The 19,761-nt window shown below is 31.8% G+C and overlaps 1 protein-coding gene and 1 non-coding gene across 4 annotated transcripts in view; both read right to left on the reverse strand.

The window, feature by feature from the left end:
* Dmd (dystrophin) overlaps positions 1-19,761 on the reverse strand; it is a 2,436,643-nt gene that overhangs the window by 1,485,635 nt on the left and 931,247 nt on the right. For all 3 annotated transcript variants that reach the window (XM_085838134.1, XM_085838135.1, XM_029473188.1), the window contains exons 19-20: positions 12,461-12,548; positions 4,476-4,717 (exon numbers count right to left, since the gene is read on the reverse strand). In XM_085838134.1, the coding sequence (XP_085694260.1) occupies positions 4,476-4,717; positions 12,461-12,548 (330 nt within the window). The remainder of the gene's footprint in view (positions 1-4,475; positions 4,718-12,460; positions 12,549-19,761) is intronic.
* LOC115030247 (U6 spliceosomal RNA) lies at positions 7,017-7,123 on the reverse strand. Its single transcript, XR_003835839.1, has one exon. It is a non-coding gene; the product is annotated as a U6 spliceosomal RNA (small nuclear RNA).

Here is a 19,761-nt window from a genome sequence, read left to right on the forward strand (position 1 = left end):
GAAATTTTTAAAATTATAGCAATTAGTAACTAAATTTAAATATGAGCTTAGCGGAAATCAGACTAAAATGGCAAAATAAATTGTTGATTTTGGATACATGTATGCTTATCTGGAGAATCCTATTTTATGACTATTGATTTGAGGTATGTTTTCTTACAAATTCTCTCATGGGGGCAAGAATATAAAAGGGTTTTGTGGTTGGTATATGCATGGTCCAGGGAGCAGCACTATTAGAAGGTGAGGTACTGTTAGAGTATATATGGCCTTTTTGGAGTAGATGTGCAACTCTCAGTGGGGCCTTAAGGCCATCATCCTATCTACCTGGAAGGGAGTATTATGCTAGCAGCTTCAGGTGAAGATGAGGACTCTCAGCATCTCCTGCATCATGCTTGCCTGGACACTGCCATGTTTCTGCCTTGATGATACAGGACTGAATTTCTCAATCTGTAAGCCAGCCTCTATTAAATATTGTCCTTATAAGAGTTGCCTTGGTCATGGTGTCTGTTCACAGCAGTAAAACCCTAACTGACTCAGAAGTTGATATGAGGGACTGGGGTATTGCTGTTGATAGGCCTGACCATGCTTTTGTCTGGGCAATGGTATTTTCTTCTGATTTCAGAATATATAATGAGAAGTTGCTACTGACAATTTACTTTAGAATTTGAATTTTAAAGACATAATTTTCATTTTGAAATGAACTGTTCAATTTAGAAAACGTGTTAACAATTAGCCATTGTTTACAGAAAGGGAATTGTTGTCCTTATTCCATAGAATAAGACATCATCCATGAATGTGTATCTGACATTGAAATTCAGTACATTTAAATAACACCAAATAGGAGCCTTTTCCCCCTCAGGAAATGTAAACGTATTTCTTACAAATCTGAGAAGGCTTTCTTGCCTCTGCTATACTAGAGAATGAGCTTAATTCATCTTCTAATATTTTAAAAGGTTCAAAGTAAATAATGAAATGAACTCAATAAGAAATTGATTACCAAACACCAATATGATTTCACTAATATAATCTTAGTTCATCAGTGAATGACAGTATTCTTATGCCACTAATATTTTATTTATACAAATTAATAAAATTTTAAAAACCAAAAGTTCAAACAGAAAGGAAAAAGATGAGAGAGAGAGAGAGAGAGAGAGAGAGAGAGAGAGAGAGAGAGAGAGAGAGAGAGAGAGAGAAACAGTACTAACAGGATTGGTAACTTTCTTAGTGAGTGTAGTAAATAAATAGTTTCATATTGAATAATTCCATATTAACAGAATATTTAATATATGTTTATGGTTTCCTTTTGTGAGCTAGATTAAAGTAGGCTCATTTCTCTCAGTTCTATGTTCTTTTGTCCAGTAAGTTAGCCTTGACACATCTGTTTCACACCCGACTCAATTACCCATCTATTTTCAGTACTCATATCATAAGCCTATTTTTGCATGTGTGCGCTCTATTTTTCCATGTTTCTGGAGTTTCTGACCACATCATTCTTTATTTAACATCAAGTTATACTAAATACACAGTGCAATGTTCCTCCATTAAGGAAGCTGCCTGAAGGTTTCGGTCTATATCATGTTCTCCTTTTAAATGTTCTCCAACATTGTTCTCCAACATTGTATAAAGTTTGATACCCATGGTAGTGCTTACAATATTTTATTTAATTGTTTGCCTAGCATCTATCTTCTTTACTCTGGATAAATACAATGAAAACAGGGTCAATGAAATGTCCACCTTATCTTTTCTAGATCTTAGAATTTTATACTTAATTGTGGCTCCTCAAAATACATATGCTGAGACCTTAACACTATATTTAGAAAAGGGAATTTGGGGAGACAATAAAAGTTGCAGGTAACTAACTTATAAATATTATAGGGCTGGTTTGTTTACAAAATGAAAGATCTGTTTCTCTCACTCTTCTATTCTGCCCATGCACATGAATTTTGAAATGTCTAGAACATACCTGGGAGTGAGTAGACAGTCACCTACAAAGCACTGATCAGAAATGAATCCTGACAGAAATTAATTTTACACTTTTGATCCTCCAGAACTGTGTAAAAATATTCACATTGTTTATCGGATCCAGTCTGTGCTACTTGTTCTGTCAGCAAGCTAGCAAATATACACACTATCATTCTTCAAAACATTATAGGTAATTAATATAAAAGTTCATATACAAGCATATTTTATAGGAGCTTTTGCCTACATCTGCATTTCATGAGGAAGGTAAGGTGATACCACCATTATATATTGGCTCATTAAGATAGGACCTCCGTATATTGTAAGAGCTTTCATTGAATGAAAAAAAAAAAGTCCTCCTGATGTTACCCAGTAATTATACCACCACACCTGTCTTCATCATGCTTTTGTTGAAAAAACACTGCCTGTGCACTATACTTCAGATAAATGGAAAAACAGGCTCTAGGCTCTATTATCTAGGTTTTTAAAATCTTCTTTATTTTTGTTATTATTATTATATTTTCTTTATATACATTTCAAATGCTATCCAGAAAGTTCCTTATACCCTCCCCCCGCCCTGCTCCCCTACCCACTCACTCCTACTTCTTGGCCCTGGCATTCCCCTGTACTGGGGCATATAAAGTCTGCAATACCAAGGAGTCTCTCTTCCCAGCGATGGCCAACTAGGCTATCTTCTGCTACATATGCAGCTAGAGATATGAACTCTGGGGGTACTGGTTAGTTCATATTTTTGTTCCACCTATAGGGTTGCAGACCTCTTCAGCTCCTTGGGTGCTTTCTCTAGCTTCTCCATTGGCGGCCCTGTGTTCTATCTTATAGATGATTCTGAGCATCCACTTCTGTATTTGCCAGGCACTGGCATAGCCTCATACGGGACAGCTATAACAGGGTTCCTTCAGCAAAATCTTTCTGGCATATGCAATAGTCTCTGGGTTTGGTGACTGATTATGGGATGTATCCCCGGGTGGGGTATTCTCTGGATAGTCCATCCTTTCATCTTAGCTCCAAACTTTGTCTCTGTAACTCCTTTCATGGGTATTGTGTTCCCTATTCTAAGGAGGAATAAAGTATCCACCCATTGGTCTTCCCTCTTCTTGATTTTCTTGTGTTTTGCAAATTGTATCTTGGGTGTTCTGTTTCTGGGCTAATATCCACTTATCAGTGAGTGCATATCTAATGACTTCTTTAAAATATCTAGAAATAAAATTCTATAGTTTGTATGTTTGCTTATTAATGCAAAGATGTTTTGCAGGGAATTCTTTTTTGTAAAACTATATTTTTGAGTGTCTTTACTGTGTAGGAAATTTACTGAAACTAAAGAAGAAAATTAAAATTTTTTTCCTTGTTTCAGAACTTATTTATATTTCACAGTAACATTTGAGTTAAGTGTTTTTTCCAGGGCAGCACTGTCAGCTGCCCATCTCCAGACAGCCTTCACTTAAACCATTCTTGTTAAAAGCATACAGATTAATTTCTCTTTATACTATACTATATATATATATATGTATATATATACACACACACAAACACAAACACATACATGTATATTTAACTTAGCCTCTAATCAAGTTCTTGTTTTGTATGAATAGCATGCCACTAACTCTAAGAACTGAGGAAGGCCAAGTTCTTTTCAGAACTATTAATTCTTCATTTTTATTACTTGAACATGAGCTCTTTTATTTCCTTACATGGACCCTTTAGTGCCACTTCTACCTTGTTTGCTCTCTCTCTTCTCATGACCCAGGAGATTTTCAGATCAGACCTCCTTATTCTTTGCCTCCTAATTAAATCTACTCAGTGGGGAGCCATGTCTAGATTCTTCAGGCAGGGAGGATGATAAAATTGGTTATTTTTCTTGCTCTATTTCCATGCAGGAGCCTTGGGTTCACTATCAAGGCTGTGTTTATTATAAGTCTCTCATTCTCTCCTGGGTTTTCAAAAATGTTTATACCATTTCTTTGTGGCTCTAGAGAGAGAATAGCTGGGCTTAACTTGGTCTTTCTTTGAGGTTCATCTATAGAGCAAGGACATTAGAAATACATCTCTTTGAGAAGAAATACTACTCAAAATTTCCAGTCTTCTATGTGCCATTAGTTTTATAGATTTCTCTTTTATCTCATTGTACCCCATAAGCTTTTTCTAGCTATTTGTTTTGCATATAATTTTTCATAATGTGACAGGGTTTTTTACATCTGAAAAGAGTTTCAGAGCACTACCTAGTCTTTTATAAGAAACATGTTTTCTATGCTTCCTATCTCACCCATCTGTAAAACTGACAAAATCAAGTAGCCATGTAAAAATTGCATAAATCAACTCGAATTATCACATCAATTCAGTACTTATTTAAACTGATATTCTTCACAAATTTTGATCTTCACTGTACAGAGCTCAATGTTTGGGCGTTGAAATTCTCATTACCAGAGTTTGCTTTGGCCCTCTTGCAATTTGCCAAGAAACACCTTTTGATCATGCTTAAAGTGGAAGGAGGAAAACCTTACCTTACAAATTTTTAACTGGCTTTTAATTGCTGTTGGCTCTGATAGGGTGGTAGACTGGGTTTTCAACAAGTTTTCAGCAGTAGTTGTCATCTGTTCCAATTGTTGTAGCTGATTATAAAAGGTAATGATGTTGCTTTGATACTCTAGCCAGTTAATTCTCTCACTCAGCAATTGGCAGAATTCTGTCCACCGGCTGTTCAGTTGTTCTGAAGCTTGTCTGATACTTTCAGAATTAACACCCTCTACAAAGAAAACCAAAATAAATATCCCATGAAGCCACAGTCAAAAAGACATGCTCTGGAAACCAATGACCTTATAAAAAGTAAATAAATAAATAAATAAATAAATAAATAAATAAATATAATATGTAAAATATATTCAAAACTGTTTGGCATATAATAATTTCAAACAAACTCATTAAATTATTGATGAAGTTTCGAAGGGTCATATCTAATTTGAGACTGGAAATTGTTAGATATGAATCTTATCAAAGAACATAAATATCCTGAAATAACAAATAAAGAGATAAACAAAAGAATAGAAAAGATTCAAAGAACAGAAAAACTGACCAAGTTTTAATGAGGGTTGATTGTGGATAACTTGTACTCTAGATGCTTGTAAATAAATTTTAAATACAATATGTATTGTTAATATACATTATAAGACTAACACATAGTTTCATTAAAAATAGTTCTTAGGGGTATTGTTTGTATGGTTTTTGAAAAAGAATATATATATGTATATATATATAATTATTCCCTTTTTATTCAGTAATTTCTCAAAAAATATAGGACTATTCATTGACTCATGATGTAAAGCAATCATTTGAAAAACTAAGTTATCTGAAAAAATTTTCATTTATAAATGTTGTTGTTTATCTACAGATTTCAAGTGGAAACACAAGGATACATTTAATCTCTGTAATACCCACTTTATGTTAGAGAATACAATTATCTTTTAGATATGTATTAGATGATAGAAAATGTATAAGTTCTTAATTATCTGGCAATGTGACATATGACTAAGGCAATTTATATACATGCTACAGAGCAAGAAAGTGTAGCAACCTCATAATATATAACCAGCTAACACAAAGATTATAGAGTTAGTTCACAAAAATAAGATTTTTATAGATACACTAGTTTAGATGAAACCCCCTTAATAAATTGTAGCATATCTTACATAGATTTAAAAATAGATTAAACCTGATATGATACATTTTTAAAAACAATTATATTGGCACTCATAGTTATTTTGAAACACTTGGTAGTTGGAGATTTCCTATTCCAGCATTGATGCACAGGCTTTCTCAGCATCTAACGAGATGATCATGTGGTTTTTGTCTTTGAGTTTGTTTATATACTGGATTACGTTGATGGATTTCCATATATTGAACCATTCTTGCATCCCTGGGATGAAACCTACTTGGTCAGGATGGATGATTGTTTTGGTGTGTTCTTGGATTCAGTTTGCAAGAACTTTATTGAGGATTTTTGCATCGATATTCATAAGGGATATTGGTCTGAAGTTCTCTATCTTTGTTGGGTCTTTTTGTGGTTTAGGTATCAGAGTAATTGTGGCTTTATAGAATGAGTTGGGTAGAGTACCTTCTGTTTCTATTTTGTGGAATAGTTTATGAAGAACTGGGATTAGATCTTCTTTGAAGGTCTGATAGAACTCTGCACTAAACCCATCTGGTCCTGGGCTTTTTTTGGTTGGGAAACTATTAATGACTGCTTCTATTTCTTTGGGGGATATAGGGCTGTTTAGATCATTAACCTGATCTTGGTTCAACTTTGGTACCTGGTATCTGTCTAGAAACTTCTCCATTTCATCCAGGTTCTCCAGTTTTGTTGAGAATAGCCTTTTGTAGAAGGATCTGATGGTGTTTTGGATGTCTTCAGGATCTGTTGTTATGTCTCCTTTTTCATTTCTGATTTTGTTAATTAGAATGCTTTCCCTGTGCCCTCTAGTGAGTCTGGCTAAGGGTTTATCTATCTTGTTGATTTTCTCAAAGAACCAGCTCCTTGATTGGATGATTCTTTGAATAGTTCTTCTTGTTTCCACTTGGTTGATTTCACCCCTGAGTTTGATTATTTCCTGCCATCTACTCCTCTTGGGTGAATTTGCTTCCTTTTGTTCTAGAGCTTTTAGGTGTGTTGTCAAGCTGCTAATATGTGCTCTCTCTAGTTTCTTTTTGGAGGCACTCAGAGCTATGAGTTTTCCTCTTAGAAATGCTTACATTGTGTCCCATAAGTTTGGGTATGTTGTGGCTTCATTTTCATTAAACTCCAAAAAGTCCTTAATTTTTTTATTCCTTCCTTGACCAAGGTATCATTGAGAAGAGTGTTGTTTAATTTCCATGTGTGTGTTGGCTTTCTATTATTTATTTTGTTATTGAAGATCAGCCTTAGTCCATGGTGATCTGATAGGATGCATGGGACAATTTCAATATTTTTGTATATGTTGAGGCTTGTTTTGTGACCAATTATGTGGTCAATTTTGGAGAAGGTACCGTGAGGTGCTGAGAAGAAGGTAGATAAAAATATGGAATGCTTCACGAATTTGCATGTCATCCTTGTGCAGGGGCCATGCTAATCGTCTCTGTATTGTTCCAATTTTAGTATATGTGCTGCCGAAGCGAGCACGAAAATTTTAAGTTTTATGACACCTTTTTATTGTAAATATTTGCAAAGTTTAAGTATCAATCATCTGAGCATCCGCTTTTCTAATTTTTTTGTTAGCTATTTAAGAGTACAAACACTGACTCACCAGACATTATGAACAGTACTTATGAAAACCATTTTAGAGCAGCACATTACATTTTCAGGGATAATGGATCATAATCCATTCACATCTCATATTCTAAACAACCCCTGAAATAGTCTGTGAATAAATAGATTGCACCCAGAGGAAATGGATCATTACTTGAAGTACATCCATTAATTTTATTACTTGTGTACAGTGCATAACAGACTGCTAGAATAATTGTAATTATGCATCACCTTCCATGCAAGTACTTCAGAATTGATACCTAAAGTGAAGTATTCCTCATCAAGTACATTCATCATCAACTATGAAGTGTGGGTAAAATAATGGGAAAAGGGTTTATCAGTGTTTTTTTTTTTATTACAAGAGTATCTAGAATAAAATTTACTCTCCCTAATAACTTCTCATTTTCTTGTGTTTTAACTGAGAGACACTACCAGCACGTTTAGCATCCAATAGAGTCACATAATGTGCAATTTCTATGCATCTAGTATTTATGCTAAATGCAGATGCAAAACATTGGAAGCTTCTGAAACCAGATTAATTTTCACACAACTGTTGAGCAACCTTTTAAAAAATAGTTTTTCATAGTTTATGCTACTTAGTAATTCTAGTAAAATGGGAAAAAAACCTTCTAACATATCCAATTTCTTTATTTTCTGTTTCTAATGCCAAAAATGTAGGAGAAAATATTGTATTCCTAGACACATTTTTTTCTGCCAGCAATTGCCCTCGAGAGCACTAGCTTTTATGATCTCCTTTCAAACCCAGAAATATATACATAAGCACATAGGAGCCCCTTATTAAAGTGGAAAGTTAATCCATAAAAAATGCATTTGTCAATTTTCACGATATGGACTCCATGTAGAAAGTTAGCCTTAGTGTTATATAGCAAGAAGGGAAAATGTAAATGAAATTGCACAGAACTACAGAAGGACAAAACAAGAAGAAATATGTACTTCTACAGAAAGCTAAACTGCAAGGATGGTGAGGTAGATTATCAATCACACATGATATGGGGAGTTACCAACAAGATGAGTCAGAAAACTACAGTCCAAACTAACTTTCCCATCTGACAAGTTGAATTGCATACATGCAAATAAGTTCATGCACATAAGTATATTTAAACTATAAGCTAAATAAATGCAAAAGCTCTTAGTGACTTGGATAACATAAGTGAGAGATGCTCCTGTCTAAGCATTATAATTTTCTTCAGTTTAATTACAGTTCTGGGAATAGTTGCTCATAGGCATCACATGAAACACAATAACCATGACTCAGGTCATAAACATTTTAGATGTTCTTTTGGTTATAGTATACTAACAGTTATTACATTTATTTACACATGTCCTTGATGTGATTATCTTCAGGTTGTTAATTAACACCAGAAAACTAAATTTAGAAGCTGAAAGGGGAGCAACATTTATTATAGAAAATACTGTTAGCTTTTATATCTTGATAGTTTACCCCTCTGTAAATTAAGGAGAAAGTATTCCATAGTTTATAAATTTATACATTGGGACCTAAGTTATTCCTGTATGTGTATTTTCTTGGAGTTTTGGACACAATTGCTTTTTATCTTATTTTAAATATTATCACTTGATCTTTTTAAGTATTATCTAGCCATTCTGGCTTTATATTATTTACACACACCATATGGGTGTGTATGTGATTGAGATTTTGGTTCAAGTTTTTCTTGCAATTTTGTAATTTCATTAATACATTAAAAATATCTTTTTTTTTTAGGAAAGTACTTTGCAAAATAATACCATAAGAATACAGTTTTGGTGTGTTATCTGAAATTAAGTAAGATAAGTTAGAGGGTTAAATGATATATTTTTTCACAATTAAGAATGGTTTCCTGCCATTTTGTATTTTAACAAGTTTTTTAAAAAAATGAAGCCTTAAAGAAGTTCATCTAAAGAGATTTCAGAAAAAAATGAAAGAATTTAGATATTATCTATCTCATTATAGCAGAGCTAAGGAAACATATAGACAAGACACTTAGTCTAAGCTCCAAATAAGTTCCTCTATGGTTATAACAATCTAGTAAATGTTTTGAGACTAAAAATATGACCGTAACCCATACATTTAAGATATACTCCACAAAACCTTATTTCTGAGAAAAAGTCCCCAAAAAGAAGTACCTCTATCTCATACTGTAGCAAAATAATCTCTGTTGATATCCAAACAAACAGTGGTATAGACAAAGTAAGTTAACTTAAATATAACCTCAAAAATAGACTGTGGTTGTTGGCTTGGTGTTTGGGAGAAACTTCTGATAGTGGGAGTGGGAGTGCCCTTAACTCTCTCAGCTGCTCCTTGGATCTTTTTGCTCCTACTTGTTTACTTTGTCCAGCCCTAATGTGAGAGTTTGTGCCTGATCTTATTGTATCCTATTGTATCATGGTTTGCTGATGTCCATGCAAAACTTGCTGCTTTCTGTTGGGAAACAGAGTAGGGTGCAATCAGGGTGAAAAGGCATGTAGGAGGGACTGGTAAGAGAAGAGAGAGGGCAGCTGTAGTTGGGGTGCATTGTATAAGAAAGAAATAATTTTTAAAATGATACAAAAAAGATTTTAAAAAATAAAATATATATTTTGTAACAGAAGTGTAGTAAAAGAATTAAACACTTTGCACTTTTGTACAGATTTATATTAAATATAATTTAGAAAAATACAAGTTGCTTTAAAATATGTCAAAATTCTATGCAATTTTTCAGAAACACAATTTTATAAGGAATATCATATTTATTGTCTGCCAGTGTAATTTTTGATCATACAAGGTCACTTATCTTCTGGTCAATTGAGTTACTATAATCATAAATAAATATCCAGGAGTGATTTGGCTTCACCTAGAGGACAATGTTTATGGGTAAAAAGAACATCCATTTATTGTAAATGAATTAGAGTGATTCAGCTCTCATTTCCTTTTCTATAAATAACATGGTAGGAGTCTACAACTCCTATATATAAGAGAGTTGTCTTTTGACTTTTTACACTGTCACAAAAGAAAGTATTGGGAATCTTGGTTTACAAAAATATTAATTTCATTTTCAGAGTTATGGGGCATACCGTTGACTATTTACTACAGGAGCATCTAAAAATTTGAAGATGAGTCCCTCTAAGTTACACTTGGACATGTTTTCAGCAGTCATTGTATTTCTGACTTATTTAATAATTTGCATAAATTCAAAAAATAAGTTCTATGTAATTTGATTTTTAGAGATAAAAGAGAATAAATATAGCAAAATATGTGATTATATATTTAAGAAATGATATAAATAAATTTGATTAACAGTACAATAGAACAATGGGTACAGTAAATTCTTAACCTCATTGTGGCCTTAACTGGCTTAATCCTACACAAAATAACCCTAACCATATCTTCACTAACAGATAAGTGAGTAGCCTAAATTTTGATTAATGTAAACAAGAAGAATTTAAAGTACACTTCCACTACCCCACTGACATTTGGTAAGTATCCCAGATAATACTTTCATTCAGAGGCAATATTTTCTATCAGTGCTATTTCTCAACTATTTATTAAGTGTATCCTATATGTCCTAATTTATCTGTGTTCATTCTGAAATTCTGATCTAAGTATCTAGAAAATTGATTTTAGTATTTACCATTAACATTTCATCTCCCTGTTTCACTAAACAAACACTAATGGGTTTCCATTCATTTCTAATGTTAAAAAATTTAAATACAGTGTGCATTTGTATATAGGATGATCTGAGGCCTGTTTGATATTTTGGTGCAAATTTTAAAGATTTGAAGTTGAAATTTAAACCAGCATACTTAAATACAAATGTGATAATGTAGTTTCTAGAGAAATTTTAATAGAGTGATTATAAGGCTATTTGGACAATGTAATTTTATTTGACTCAATAGGATATTAAAATCATCTTTTAAAATCATCAAACACATAGCAACAAAATATCCATTTCCATTGTTTATGTATTAATTTATTTAGCAAATTCTCAACTGACAGTTCTTCCTGTTTTTATTTTTAACCAAACACAGTTTTGAGGCTCATTAAAAGATGAAAATGGATGGGTTTTCTTTTTCCTTTTCTTTTTCTTTTTCTTTTTTTTAGTATCACACAACTTCCGCCTTTATTTTTTTTATTAGGTATTTATTTCATTTACATTTCCAATGCTATCCCAAAAGTCCCCCACACCCGCCCCCCAACCTCCCCCCCCACTCCCACTTCTTGGCCCTGGCGTTCCCCTGTACTGGGGCATATAAAGTTTGCATGACCAATGGGCCTCTCTTTCCAGTGATGGCCGATTAGGCCATCTTCTGATACATATGCAGCTAGAGACACGAGCTCCGGGGTACTGGTTAGTTCATATTGTTGTTCCACCTATAGGGTTGCAGTTCCCTTTAGTTCCTTGGGGAATTGGTTTTCTATGAAGACAATTGAACTTATTAATGCCCAGACAACAATTAAGACTAAAATACTTTATATACAAAAGTTATGTAGGCAGTTTCTCAAAAATGATGACATTTACAGAAAAAGCGTCCAAAAGTAAAGACAAACTTGTCTTGAAATTGCATTGTTTGTGATTTTTATAAAGTTACTTTTATTTAGAAACAGACACAAGTTTAGAATACGCAATTTGGGGGAAAAAAAAGAATCACGTGACTTTACAATATTTTACAAAGATAGATTTTCAAGCATTATTGCAGTGAATAATTGTATTTTAAAATATTATAAAAATATAATCTTAATTTGTGGTTTTGCCACATTTAATTTCATAGTCACATCTTTTTATAAGATGAGGGAGGTAAGGTAATACACAAAACATAACAAATATTAGTAGTATTAGGCCAGTAAGTTTTAGGTTGTTTGTAAAATGTATTGTTAAAATTATAGTTACTTTTACTTAATATTATTCAATTACTTCCACAAGTAATTTCTTCAGTAAAGCTGTGATTTTTCTTAAACTTACTAAAATTAAAAAAAAATATCTCTCCAATATATTTATAAAATATTCAACCAGGACTAATTTTTAACAAATCTATTAAAATTGAAATTTTTCCAATAATTTGCTTAGAATGAAAGAGAAAGTAACTACAGTACAGACTTCCTTTAATTTAAATTTGTATTGAAGAAGTACTTGTCTGATATGATTCATCTGATAAATATGAACCTATGTGCTTATCAAATCCCTAAGAAGATTATTTAAATCAACTTCATGTAATTACCATTTGCCATCTGTTCCACCAGGGCCTGAGCTGATCTGCTGGCATCTTGCAGTTTTCTGAACTTCTCGGCTTTTTCTCGTGCTATGGCCTGCAGCATGAGAGCAAAGGTGAGCATTTCAGTGCAACAACTTGGTGTCTACACAGTAATTGTAACTGTAACCTGATTTTTCAATTCTTGTGATACTTTATCAGCTTATCATGTGAATCTTTAAGACTGATTTTTCAACAATAATCAATTAAAAGTTCTCATATTTTCAAAACAAAAATCAATGTTCATATTCTAAGAGCTTTCTAAACTGTTTGCTCAAAATTCCTAATCAGAATTAACCTTTTGAACAATAAATTTAAAACAGTTCAAATTAACAAAAATAGTACCTGCCAATTATTTTATTCCTAATGGCTATGTAGCCATAAAATTGTTAGACATAAGAAATTCAAACAATTTTATTATGATTGCTTTAAGACTATCTTAGCTGTAGCAGTGAGATGTCTCAGCAAGTGAAACTGATCACTGCCATCCTAGCAGCCTGAGTTCATTTCCCAGGGCCCACATGGTAGAATTCCTGTAAGTTATTCCCTGAAAGTTGTTCTCTGGCTGCCATATATATTCTGTAGTGTACTCATACCCATATAGAAACAATGCACAAATAATTAATAAATATGACTGACTTTTTAATGTGGCTCTAGCTATATATGATATTTTATGTCCTCAACCTATTTCTTACAAAAGAAATAGAGTGAAAATGCAATTAACGTATAGAACAATCCATAATTCTGATGTCTATATCTACATCTATAATCATTATATCTGCTATAGAAAGATAGATTTTACATGAGATTAAGTTAATCTGGATTTATATTCCAAATCAAAATTTAATTTTTCTACTTGAATTTAAAGAAACATTCTATGATTCAATATTAGAGTATAATCAGCATTTTATGGAACTTGGATATTCTACAATGCTTTTTAGTAGACATGTGTTGCAAATGTAAATATTTAATAGCTTTGTTTTCTATTAAAGTATCTAGTCACTACACATGAGTACTGAGTAGCTAAAAGGTTGCCAATTACACAGGAAATTATTTTTAAATTTAATTTAATCTAATGTGATTTAAATCAATGAATTTAGAATTTTACATGTGACCAGTGTTATCTGAGTAGCTAAAAGGTTGCCAATTACACAGGAAATTATTTTTAAATTTAATTTAATCTAATGTGATTTAAATCAATGAATTTAAAATTTTATATGTGACCAGTGTTATCTCTAATTGTATCATGTTCGTCTTGGGTCTTCCTGTTGAAAGCAAGTGAAGGCAGATGAAGATATAAATATAAACAAATAATAATAATTTAACATCAAACCATAGAGGAATAATTATGTAGATCAGATTTTTCATAGCAAATGATTCAATATACAAAGTATTGTTAAAATTTACTATAAATGAGTAGTGAGCTAAAATTCAACCAAGTGGGTACATTGGCATGCCTACATGAAAAATATACATTTTATACTATGTTGCCAAAGGCATCCAAGAGAAAACCCTATTTTATAACCTGAATTGCAAGATTTGAAAGTGAAAAGACATGTTATAATATCTTGGATTTTTCACCTCAAATTTTCCCAACACATAGATTGCATTGTTTTGTGATTCTGTGTTCCCAGGATCCCATTCCAATTAACAGGAAAAGCTCTAGTATGCCTTGAAATTCAATTTCATAAGGAGAGAATTGGACAAACATGAAGGGTTCTGAATTGCTGATTGACCTGAGAAGTCTGTAAAAATATAACAGTTACACTAGAGTTTCTGTAAGGTTAAAATCAAAAGTCAAGTTCTAGCATTCACCCTTTCTCATCTGTTCAATTTTTGTGTTCCATAGTTTGTAATAACTTATTGGTATGCTGTGCTTAGCAGCTTACTGACACATGATTCCCAATAATTCACTACCTTCTTCACTAAAAAGAAATGTTATTCATAATGATAATGCGCTCTGTGCACAGTAGGAAGGGGATAATTCTAAATAATTACATACTATTAAATACCAAGAGCAACAGGAGGCTTTAAGTTATTCTTATTTGAATTATAATATATGAAAGTATTAAACAAAGAAAAGTCCTATGTTTTAATACAGTAAAATGAACAGATAATACAAAGCTAAGTTGATGCTCATTAATTTACATATCACTTATGGGGCTGGGGGTATTTTTTTCCATGGTAAAGTAGACCTTCTTTTGAACCAGAGTCTGGATCTTAGCACCTACATACAAAATTTGACTTCCCTCAGAAAAACTACAACCCAAACTCTGAGGCAGCAGAGATTCGTACACTGCTAGGGCTTGCTGGTTTCTCATCTAGTTGAGAATATCCAAGCTCTACATTCAGGAAAATATTCTTGCATTGAAGAGTAGTGGTGGAGAATGAAAGTCATCCAAACTTTTACTCTTATATTCACTTATGTGTCTCACTTATGTGCACTACATAGACACACACACACACATACACAAAGTGAGGGAGAGAGAAAGTCATGCATGCGTTCATAATGAATTTTTCCTGTTATGTTTTATTGTCATAGTATTTTTATATTTGATGAGATTGGTATTTTACTTCTTATAAAATTATATAAAGAAAAGAATTAGACAACCACATAGAATAGACAAATAAGTAAACTATATGTATAATTCCCTTATAAATGCCATTAACATAACCTCTTTATTCCAAATGTCTAATAAGAAGATTAATTAGCAATTCTGTCTAGAAGATCAACCTTACATTAGAAAATTTCAGGCATAATATCTGGATTTCAAATGATGTTTTGATAACCACTTTACTCTAGTTATTCTTACATAAGTAAAGACAATAATATCACCACAACAAAATAAATACTCTATTGAAAGAAAATTATTTCTCTCTTGGTTTGACAGGGGATAAAATTAAGACACAAAGTGATTTATGAAACATTCCAACTCAAGTACCTTATACTGCCTATAAGTTATATTATATATATGTATATGTATATATATAATATTTCTAACATACTTCACAACATTTTGGACAAGAACAAAGTACATTATAGTATGCTGTTTTATAGAAGTTAAACATCAATTAGACTAAATTACAAATCAAAAGAGACAGAATTTGAAAATGTTTCCTAAAACCATTTTTTCTGTTTACAAGTTCAGTACTCTCTCACAATTTGCTTCTTTAAGGAATATTTCAGTGAAAATTCACCTAATAGGCATGAGTATGCCAGAACACAAGTCATAGTAAAGGTGAATATTTAGTTTCTAGATAGTGTAGGTATTCTAAATAACTATCTGTTATTAATTCAGCATGGGTGCTAAGATATTAGAATAAATGCATGGCCCTGGAGTCATTGGTAAGAAACATCAGATGCAATTCAATTGTTGGTACCATTTGCAAGATGTACACTATACAGCCAAGGAGCAACTTACACATATATAGAAATAGAAGCCCTACAAACTTAGTTGCTAACACTCTTTACAAACTTGTCAATTTTGAATTCACATGAATATTGTTAGGTAAAAGCACATTACAAGGGAATATTAAATAATGAATGGAAAATTAAGCATAAAGAAAATTACTAGACAATGAAGTGTTCAGTAAACTTTGAATTTAATAGATGGTTGTAGGTGTTTGATCACAAATAAATAAAGGGTAAGAAAGGGATTACAAAGTAACAAATATAAACGTGTTTGAGTTATTATTGTTTGGTATTTATTTTTATTTGTATGTTTGTTTTGTTGTTTGAGTTCTATTTTTTGTCTTTGTCTTAGTACATTTTTTGCTCAAACTCTTAACAGTTCTGTATACTAGCTTTTTAAATACCTCAAAAAAGAATTCAAATATCAGAGCATCAATGTTATCTCTATTAACTAACAATAATAAAGAGCTTCTTAGCAGACTAAAGGAGACTCATCAGGTAACAATCCCCAAAATGAGAGGATCGCTTTCTTACCGGTAAAATAGTACAGTGATAATTTTTAATCTGAGTAAGACACTAAGACTAAATTAGACAAAACATGATATGTACTCATTTTAATTTAGGATGACCCCAATCACCTTAAAATAGTAGAACCTTGACACAATATCTGAGTAGATTACCTTGTTCATGAGACTATATCAACAATATTCACATTAGAAGTTTAGGGAGAAGAAACTGCACGATTGAAGTATATTGTATGGAAAAGTAATAACAAATGAAAAGAAAAATGTTAATAAAGTTTACTAAGCATCACTTAAACTGCTTTCTCATAGGATATGGCTATATATACATAATTCTTCAAATATATGAACTGTTCTGTTAAAGAATTCAGTATTAGTAATTTCTAATATTTTATGTTTTACCACCTTTGTTTTCTCAGAGAGACATGTGACAAAGAACACAGAGATGGGAAAAGCCCATATCACACCTCAACCAAAACAATGCCTAGAAATAACAATCCTGGAACGGAATCACAGAAAGTATTGCATTTCAAGAAGGAACACACTGACCTTCCATTTGCTTAATTTAAAAATGGTACAGAATATAAATAAATGAAACCAAGAGCAAAAGCAAAGTAACCTTTTACCTTACTCAATCCTAACAAAATTGTCAATGTCTAGGTCAGCAATGTCTGCCCATTTATTTCAGGCTATATCTGACTTTCAGTTCTCAGTTTACTTTCGAGCATAAATTAATCCATTGAATTCCCTTTTCTTCAAGAAAGTAATTATTCTTTTGCTTTGTGGAGTAGTGACATGCATGACTTTCCTCTGACATAAGAGCATCTTTACCTGATGTAATTTCCTGTTTTCTGTCTATCTCCTTGAGCTGTAGCTTTCACATCAATCATTTTTCTTATCTTAATCAGGCCAAATCTAAAAAATCTTTTCATGAGCTAAAATTATTTTATCATTTCTTTTTTTTTTATAGTTGTTGACTTTTTTTTTAATTACATATTTTCCTCAATTACATTTCCAATGCTATCCCAAAAGTCCCCCATACCGCCCCCCACTTCCCTACCCTCCCATTCCCATTCTTATATTTATTTTTTTCCACACAAACTCCACGTTCAAAAAAATTTAAAATCTTAATGGTTTTGTTTCAGGAAAGCTCAGCCCAAAAATATTTGCCTAGCAAGTGTTACGTTCTGGGTTGATTTCTTATAAACATAAATAAGCACTATTAACACAAATACACATGATCACTATATTCATTATTACTAAAATAGTCAAAATACAATATTTATGAGAGATGCCTATTTTGATATATAATATTAAAGGACAGATAAGTAGTTCATTGGTAAATGTAATGCCTGTATTTCAACAAAAGTACTGCAAAATAAAAAACATTTATACTATTAAAGGATATATATTATAGAATGTATATATACATATATAAATATATGTGTATATATAATAGACATATATTACATGTTGAATATTGCATTATTAGTAATATTATACGGATAAGTAGTAAAAAGAAAGAAAAACATGTTAATTAAGCTTACTAAGCATTATGGAAATTGCTTTCTTATGTTTCTCAGATAGCTTAAAAAGCTAGTCACATCAAGGACTACGTTCTACACTCTGCAGCTCAGTAAATTCTCAAGATCTGCCTAATCCTAAATACTTTACACTTTATAATTTGTTTGCTATAACTAAAACCCATCCACATGCTTTCTTGTTACCAGATACAACAGCCATTTTCTTACTTTAAAGATATGTACTGGGTGTTCTGCCCTGCTTGGACATGGGAAAACAGGAGTACACATGCCTGTGTGCACGCACATATGCTCACATGCACACACACACACACACACCTAACCATCTTCTTCTAATATTTACTATGACATTTATCACCAAGTTGTATTTTATACATTTATATCATCACTGATAAGTTATGAGCCATAAGATTCCTGGTATCCTCATCTCTTGTCTTGTACAATCTCTAATATACTACTACATATATGTAATAAAAACTACCATAAAGAGTTTTTTTTCAGAAAATGTATAACATTTTTACTTACCATTGTGATTCTTCTATTAAGTACTGATATGATAACTCCATCCTTTGGGTCATACTGTTTATGAAAACATACCCTCCCTCATTTTTATTTTTCTCTAGCTGTTTTTCCTCTAAAAAAAAGTTCTGTTTTTATGTATAATTGTATGCTACTTTTAAAATGTATGATCTCTTTGTGTGTATATATATATAATTATTTTAATATTAAAATTACTTTTATATTTCAGTAGAGTAATTTTGAAGCATTTATTAACACAGAGAATAGCAGTTTTTTGTTTAATATCATCCTATAGTTAAACTAGATTCTAAATAATTTAGTATAATAGATATAATTTCAAGTCAAGAATATAGTAATCTAAAATGAACTACGAGCTCTTCACATATAAAATAAAATATAGGTTCATAAAAGTTACGAGATAATCAGATAATTATAATTCTAAAACGTACACTCAATGTGCAATATGAAAGGTAACTGTGCATTTTGAAATAAAAATGTAATAGAAGAGTAAAATAATTCCAAAGAATTACACATTAAGGGAAGTTTGATGGTTAATACGTGACTTTAAAATCATGACATTTATTTCTCCTTTCAATCCATCTTCTGTAATAATATGATAGTGAAGTTGATTTTCCCAATGGCCCTATATTGTTTTTAGAAGCAATTAATTTTCTATTAACTTAGCATTCCCTAATATAGTTTTGTACTTTGAGAGATTGCTAATTTATTCTTTCACATAATTCAGAAGTTTTGGCATCCTTCACATCTGTAATGCATTTACATAACCTATGTAGCTTTAAAAATAATTTATTTGTATATATTAAGCATTTATTGTGTTAAGTACCAATTTCATTCTTGGATTATGAAATCAAAAGAAATTCAATAAATGGATCAGCAAAGAATAAACAGAAAAATAAGTTCCACCTGCTAATTTCTATAATCCAACAATTAAAACTATATTATTATGCCTCTAAATCAGCATGAACAATTAAAAGGGAAACAGATCACTCTAGTCATCATGAAAGCACCTGGGAGATTTTGACATTGCCAAAAATTTTCATCCAAAGACCAATAGGAGTAGACGAACAAATAAAGTATGTTAGGATGTTTTTTATTTTTCAAAAGAGACATGGTAAATTACAGGCAGAGTGAGCACATGAAAAGAGTTTAAATTTGCTTATTATTAAAATGGAACTAGAGGTAGATGAGGAACCAGTGAGTTGGAATTGTTTTCTTTTTAATTCATGCAAAAATCATTAAGAGTAATTTATATTCAGT

The sequence above is a fragment of the Mus caroli genome, unplaced genomic scaffold, assembly GCF_978045245.1.
Source record: "Mus caroli unplaced genomic scaffold, Mus_caroli_1 scaffold_5, whole genome shotgun sequence".
Taxonomy (NCBI): Eukaryota; Metazoa; Chordata; class Mammalia; order Rodentia; family Muridae; genus Mus; species Mus caroli.